Source organism: Galeopterus variegatus, unplaced genomic scaffold, assembly GCF_000696425.1.
Source record: "Galeopterus variegatus unplaced genomic scaffold, G_variegatus-3.0.2 Scaffold1059, whole genome shotgun sequence".
In the NCBI taxonomy this organism is placed as follows: Eukaryota; Metazoa; Chordata; class Mammalia; order Dermoptera; family Cynocephalidae; genus Galeopterus; species Galeopterus variegatus.
The window spans coordinates 292,070-299,776 of record NW_007727170.1 but is presented as its reverse complement, the minus strand read 5'-3'; the positions used below and the strand labels follow the sequence as shown (position 1 = coordinate 299,776).

Below are 7,707 nucleotides of genomic sequence, written 5' to 3'. Positions count from 1 at the left end.
ATCCTTTAGGGGGAAAAAAAAAAAAAATGAAAAAGCCAAAGTCCATCCACTTCTCCCCTCTTTTATTACTCCTAATCAAACTAAGATAGGGTCAACATCCAGTATCTTACTATCTTCTCCTAAACTTACAGGCAAAAAGAAAAGTGTCTTTTTTTTAATTCATCCATAGAAAAGTGTCAATCAAATAATTTCTCCTCATCCTGTCACTCATCACTGAAAAGTCAAATGCACACTATATATGCAAACAATTATGACTCTAATTTAAGTCTTTTTCCTTTTTTTGGCAGCTGGCCCGTATGGGGATCTGATCCTTTGGTGTTATAACACCAAGCTCTAACCAACTGAGCTAACTGGCTAACACTGATTTAAGTCTTTACTTTCTTTCCTTTAGTACAACTGCAGTTTGATTACCTTACCAAACTGAGCAACCTGGCTAAAGGGATTTTGATATGTCTCATTCAAGTGTCAGCAAGGAGATAAAACAGGAAATAACTGTCATCTTGGATACTTTTTTATATAGTAATGGCAATTCAGAGACTGGATGACATTTTCATTGATTCCATTTTATAAGTAGCAAAACTCGAAGGTATGAAAATGGCAATGATATGTAACAATGTTTTTTAAAAGTATAATGGCAATTCAGAGACTGGATGACATTTTCATTGATTCCATTTTATAAGTAGCAAAACTCAAAGGTATGAAAATGGCAATGATATGTAACAATGTTTTTTAAAAGTAAAAAAAAAAAAGCTGCTGTTGGTAATGACCTTTGAAATTGTACACAATACTGATTTGCTCTTCTTATGTGCCTATTATACTTCCTTTTCACAATATTTGTGATTTTTTTTTTATTTTGGTAACACAAAATTACCCAGATATAGTCAAAAGAGATAAGTGAGACAATAGAAACACAGATGCAACATTTTTGCAAATTTGGCCAGAGGCAGAATTATAAAGTACGCACACTGGGACATACATCCACAACTCCCCCCACAATTTAAAACCATGCTTATCAATCTTTTGGTTCACTGTATATAAGCAAGAGATTAAGAGAACTTGATTTTGTTCCTGAAATACAAGATTGCTTGTATTATTACTGGACTAAGTAGACTGGAAATTTTAATGTTTAATTCATAGCTTTATCATCATCTCTTGGATTGGCTGTTTATGATGATGCCCATGCCTCTGCCATAGACTATATGCCTTCAAAATAATACAGACACCCCCACCCCCTCATCTGGAGTTACCATTTCTTCAAAGCATGTAACAGGTATTTTAACATTAAACTTGTAAATTTTCCATCCCTAACTCATGTTTTCACGTAAATTAAAAACACACGCACTCGTAGCTTTACAGCATATATCAAGAACACAATATAATTTGAAAGTACCAAAGAAAATATTTATAAAACACTTAAATAAAGAAGGGAAATTGTTTTGTCAAATTCTAGTCCACCTTATTGTCTAAACGCATACTTGCAAAACATTTTCAAAAGACCGTATGACTGATTATGTGCAAAGTTCTCAGTGGTCTTCATCCACTGGTTTTGTAGTTTCAGCATTTTAGCTTAAAACAAGTAATTATTTATTCTGCGCAATGTAAGCTAATTGTGAATTGCAGCAACTTAACTAAGTTATACGAAGATCTCCATGTGAAAAATCAATACAATTAACATTTTGCCTGCTAAATTTATTAATTTAAAAATGTATAGGACCTTCTGGAACTAATTATCCAACTTTTTAAAAAAATCATCTTGTGATGGAACATTTGATGTGGTTGGGACAGACATATATATTGAGAATATATGGTACTCAGCAACAACTTAAGTGTTTTATCTAATGATCAGCTTTGGTTAAAACAGTAACATAACAGAATTAATAGACTCATGCATCCCAGGTAAAATAGTAATTTAAATTTAAATAATTCAATTTAAATAATTAAGAAATAGTAACATTTAAAAAATGCTTAAGGTTGAACACCCATATAATTTATGGAGGATAATTTAAGTCTAGTGGAAATCAGTTTAGAGTTTAATGATTAAATAAAGTTCTCTTTAGCAACTATAAAACAAGTGTGAAATTCTGGTTAATGATATCTAAAAAATAATTAAGAAATAGTAACATTTAAAAAATGCTTAAGGTTGAACACCCATATAATTTATGGTGGATAATTTAAGTCTAGCGGAAATCAGTTTAGAGTTTAATGATTAAATAAAGTTCTCTTTAGCAACTATAAAACAAGTGTGAAATTCTGGTTAATGATATCTAAAGTATTAGGTTATAGGAAGTTATAGTATCACACAAAGTGAGCACAATAATCTAATTCAATTAATATAATGCCATTTGAGTCTTGCCAGAGGATCACAATGGCAAATTACTAAAAAGTTAAGGGCTGCATCATGTGTGATACTTTCATATGTGATATTTTCATTGCTAATAGATAGTGCCATACAATCAGTTATATTCTGCCATGGTCCATCTTCAGATGTGGAGGAAACCTTGGCTGGATTGGACAGAATGATTGTAATCTGGGGCAGCTTCTAACCCTTGTAGTTAGACTAATAATGAGGATAAACCTGGCTTATATGACAAACTAAGAATGCCAAATGTGTCCAGCTAAATTTTGAAAAGGAATATACTTAAAAGTCTGTTTGTAAATCATATTCCAACATCCACAATTTTAGAGTCTAATCTGGCTTCTTATATTTCAATCTGCCACTCTTAAACCAACAAACAGTAGTACACAGTTTTATAGGTGCAAAACTAAACAAACAACTTCAGGAAGGTTACTCATATAAGAATCTTCAACACAAGTTCAAATTCTGCCTTTATTTACAAAATGGTCTGATAAAATATCCCCCCCCATACTTACAGATCTCTTCCACAACACGTCACACATTGATTTTAGCAATGTTAATAGCACCATTCGTGTATTATTTAAAATCAAGATTTCATTTCAGTCACTACGTTGATTCATAATCATTTACATCCATGGATGAGATAAGTGAGTATACTGGGACTATCTGCAGCTCCATGGTAAGGATTCCTGGGTCCAGCACAAAAGGCTTTGCAGTTAGCAGTTTGAAAGGTATCCATGGTGAGTAGATACTATGAGAATTTTCGTGCCACAAAGTTTAATAATCCTCCATGTTTGTACAGTGTTATTTCCACATCATTTTCAAATGAAGCAATCACACCGAATACTTTTCCTGTGCTTGTCTTTAAACAAACAAAAACATTTCATATGAGTGGTAGAATCTTCAAAGTCTTAATGGTTAAGACCATTTGTCTTCATATTCACAGTGACTATACTCGCCACATAATCAGTCTGATTTTCCTAGTACTAACTTCATATAATCTGACTGCCTGAAACCCTTCTTCTGTTTGAAAAACACCTGAGATACCTGACCACGGGCTTCATAGCTAAGTAGAAAACCAGATATTCTCATTACTAATTCTAAATGACAAGTATTATATATACTACCTAGAACACTAAATCAAAATATTTAGATTTTGACTTATTAATTGGGGAAGTTACATACTCACTACCCATTCATTTTACATTAAGTACTCATTGCATTCAATAACTTCTCCTCTTTTACTCTTTTTTCTTAGTTGGAGAGTCTGTAACTCTAACCTTGAATGCTCAACTTTGCCTTCTCTTTGTAGTGTTGTATATGCCTGGGTTAAAATTAGAGCAGGACAGAGAGAGTGAAAACTAGGAAAAGGAAGTTGACATATGTAATTGGAAAAGTCAAGATTCCCCTCTCTATGTATATTTTTGGACTAAGCATCCATTTCTTTCTTCTTTTCCTCAGAGGACATGAATTATATTAACCCAGGTTTAAGTATGTAGGAAATAGCCATTTTAAACTACGACTTATGTTCACTAACTAACATTAGTATGCAATTTATAGCAATTGTTTCTTATTCAATTTATAACCATCTATTTGGGTACAGAATGCACAATTATATAATTGAGAATTTTAGAGATACCTTTATATTTAATGTAATTCCAGGAGATAGTTCTTCAGGAAATGTAAAAGAAAATGTTTCTCTGCCAGAGAGGCCCAAGGAATCTGCATTTTCTCCTGGAAGGAACTGAAGTGGAGCTATGCCAATTCCAATCAAATGATCTTTGTGTATTTTTTCATAACTTTCAGCCAAAACAGCTTTCACACCCTGTAACAAATGTACATTTTATTTCCTCTAATCATTTCTGAAAATTGATTCTTTGAGCATTTTAAAGGGGAAAAAAAAATCTACTTTAGGCCTTTCTATCTAATCTGCTACCCCATACTGAGGTCAATGCTGTATCACAGTATTTACAGAAACCTTTTATACATTATTTTTCCGTATTTTTAAAGACTCCCTAAATTATTCTGAATCCCCCACACCCCTTGCCACTCCAGAGTTAAGGACTTTCAGTGCCTATACCACATAGTAAGAGCTCTAAAAATGGGGATAGCTGTGTTGACCTCAAATAGGGCTCAGCAGGATTTCTGTTTAAACATGGCAGATCTGACATATGTGTTCATTAACATTCTCTCTTGAAATGCCACTCAAATAAAGGAATAAGGAAGGTATAAACCCATAGCAACAATGGGAACAGGATGACAGAATTCTATAAATATGGTATTTAGAAGATAAAGATAGGTAACTGACTTAGTAGGTAATGTTGAAATACAGAATGATAAACTGAAATTAGAGAGTGATACCAATAACGTCTCAGTCAATTTGCAACACAGACCCAGGAAAGGCTTGAGACTCAGAGGCATGAGGTTTCAGAACACTAGGGGTGCTGGTTAGAAGTCTATAAAAAGCAGTAAGACCTCCAGCTCAATCCCCACTCCAGAAAAGTGAAAGTTTATTCTCTGGAGAAAATGAGCTAGAGAGGCTCTAAAGCTGTGCTTCTTATTTCTCATCTTTTTTCCCATTATCATCTACCCAAGGAGCCTTTTACGACATTTTTTTCCTTAACCACATCTTCTTCCTCACTTTTCCTCCCTCTGAAATTTTAATACCACAAACATACTATATCTGTTTATATACTGTACCTCTATCTGTACATTATACATAAAATGAGTAAAATTTTGTTTTACCACGTAAGAACCAAGTTTTGCCCTTTGGGAGCACCATCACCCCTGCTGGGAATGCATTCTCTAGACTGAGGAACACTGGGCATAGGAGAAGGCTCATGTGAGAGCATCAGATTGGAAACAGGGGATTAAGTTGAAGTCTGCATCCTGAACAAGTCTCTTTCATTTAAGAAACTAAATGGCCTCAGAGAAAATACTTACAGATAAATAGGGCCCTCTCAATGAAAAAGGAAGCATATCACCCATAGTAAGGCCCACTAAATGACAAAATCCAGCCCACACCCATAGCTTGTAATCGGTTTTTTTAATATTTAACTGAATGGACAGCCAAGGATCATATGAGAAAAGCCTCCACCATAAAAAAGCAAAGACAAAACTTTTCAGAATAAGAAGAACTTATATCTATAATTAATATTTATAATACTTATAATTAATAGATAAGAGAATTTGGTTTATTCCTACAACTTCTCAAAGTATTTACATTTTAAAGGAGAAATTAAAGATTTGAAAAGAATGAAGTCTGTTTTTTTTTTCCTTTTTTTTTTTTTTTTTTTTTGTAGCTGGCCAGCGTGGGGATCCAAACCCTTGACCTATGCTGCTACAAGGTGGCATGCTAACCAACTGAGCCAACTAGCCAGCCTAAAAAAGAATGAAGTCTGTATGATGGGCCTTGAGGGTTGTGTTTTGGCTGGCCTTTTTACAGCTACAATTGTAAAGAGAAGCACATGTGACTATGAAATGGCAGAAAGCACATGTCACATAACTATTTCCTCCACCAGATGGTTTATTTGCTCTGCAACAAAGAAACAGTCTCAGAAGAAATGTCTTCCTAGCAGGCAGTCAGGCACCATCATCTCCTACTTGGGAAAAAAAAAAGTCAAATTTGGCCCAATATTTCTGAGTCTCTTAATCCCTGATAGAGCAAATCAGAGAAAATTAAACGAAAGGAGGAAAAGTAAAATTACCAATGGGTGCAAATAATTACTACAAAGTAATAGTTTAAGACAGAATCTCCTTTCCCTCTACCATACTGGCTTCTTTACATAAGACTGATATAGGTCTAAAAATTCAAAGTATTAAAACACTACTAGATGAGTACAAAATATTATCTAAGATCACTGAAAAAAACAAAAAAACCCCATAAATTAGGTCCATATAAGCATTAAAAAATCCAAATAAGCAAAATAAACTTTGACAGAATGTTACTGACAAAAGGGAATATTTGAAACTCCTTGAAGCTTAAGATAAATTTTAAGAATCAGTACCAATAAATACGGTCCTTTGGCAGCCCAGTCTCTTGAATTTCCTGAACCATATTTCTTTCCTGCTAAAATAATCAGTGGGATACCTTCTTTCTGGTACAGCTCTGCAGCCTCAAATACATCTAGCTGTAAATTAAAACAAACACAAAAATCGTTAATACAAATTTTGATACACTTAGCAATTGCCAAAATACTTTGCATACATCCTTACCATCTGTCCTGATGGAAAATGAATTGTTTTAGGAGCTGGTTTTCCAATAAACTTATTAAAAAGCTTAATATTTGCAAAAGTGCCTCTTGTCATCACAGCATCATTACCTCTTCGGGCTCCATAAGAATTGAATTCACGAGGAGTAAGGCTACAAAAAAGTTATGAAAGTCAATTTTCATTCCAGATGGAAATTCATCACACATTACTGGGTTGTGAAACTTATTAAAATTTTTTTTTTTATTATGGAAAATGTCAAGCATGTACAAAAATAGAGAAAACAGAATTGTGAATGTGCACGCACCTATCACCAAACCATAATAATCAACTCATGGACTCTTTGTTCCTTTTCTATAATTATCCCCATTAGATCATTTTTAAGGACAACTCAGACATCACATTTTAACTGTATATATTTCAGTATGCTTCTCTAAAAGATATGGACTCTTAAATACCACTTTTAACTCCCCCTTCCCCCTCCCCAAATCATAATAAATTCTTAACATCAGATAGCCACTCAATATTCAAATGTCCCTGAATTGTTCCATACTTTTTGTTTAAGTTGGTTTGTTCAAATCAGAATTCAAATAAAGTTCATAAATACATGCATCAAGTCCCTATTAATCTATACATTCTGTATGCTCTCTTTCCCCCCCACCCTGGTACTTTGAAGAAACTAGGCCATTTGTTACACAGTTTTCTGTATTTAGATTGTGTTGACTACATCCCTATGGTATCATTTTACATGTTCTTCTGTCCCCTGTATTTCTTGTAAACTAGATATCAGATCCAGTGGCTTGATAAGATTTGGGTTTTTAATTTTTGGCAACAGTGCAGTGCTTCATAGATTTATACTTCCATCAGGAGACACATAATATCCAATTCTTTTTCTGGAATGTTATCAGCAATTCATCACCATGGTCTAGATTGATTATTCATTAGAGACTGTAAAATAGTGATACTCTAGGGCCAGCCCGGTGGCGCACTGAGATAGTGCGCCGCTTGGGAAGCGCGGCGGCGCTCCCGCCGAGGGTTCGGATCCCACATACAGACCGGTTCCCACTCGCTGGCTGAGCGAGGCGCGGGGGCAACGCCGAGGGGTGCGATCCCGTTGCCGGACCCGGCCCGCGACGGGGGCG

General features: G+C 34.6%; 1 protein-coding gene across 1 annotated transcript in view; it reads right to left on the bottom strand.

Annotated features, from left to right (window-relative positions):
* Positions 1–2,813: 2,813 nt before the first annotated feature.
* The window catches only part of IREB2 (iron-responsive element binding protein 2), a 44,074-nt gene continuing 39,180 nt past the window's right edge, over positions 2,814–7,707 (bottom strand). Inside the window, 4 exon segments of the mRNA XM_008574530.1 lie at positions 2,814–3,218; positions 3,996–4,181; positions 6,364–6,486; positions 6,572–6,719. Coding sequence (XP_008572752.1) covers positions 3,108–3,218; positions 3,996–4,181; positions 6,364–6,486; positions 6,572–6,719 — 568 coding nt within the window. The 3' untranslated portion in view covers positions 2,814–3,107.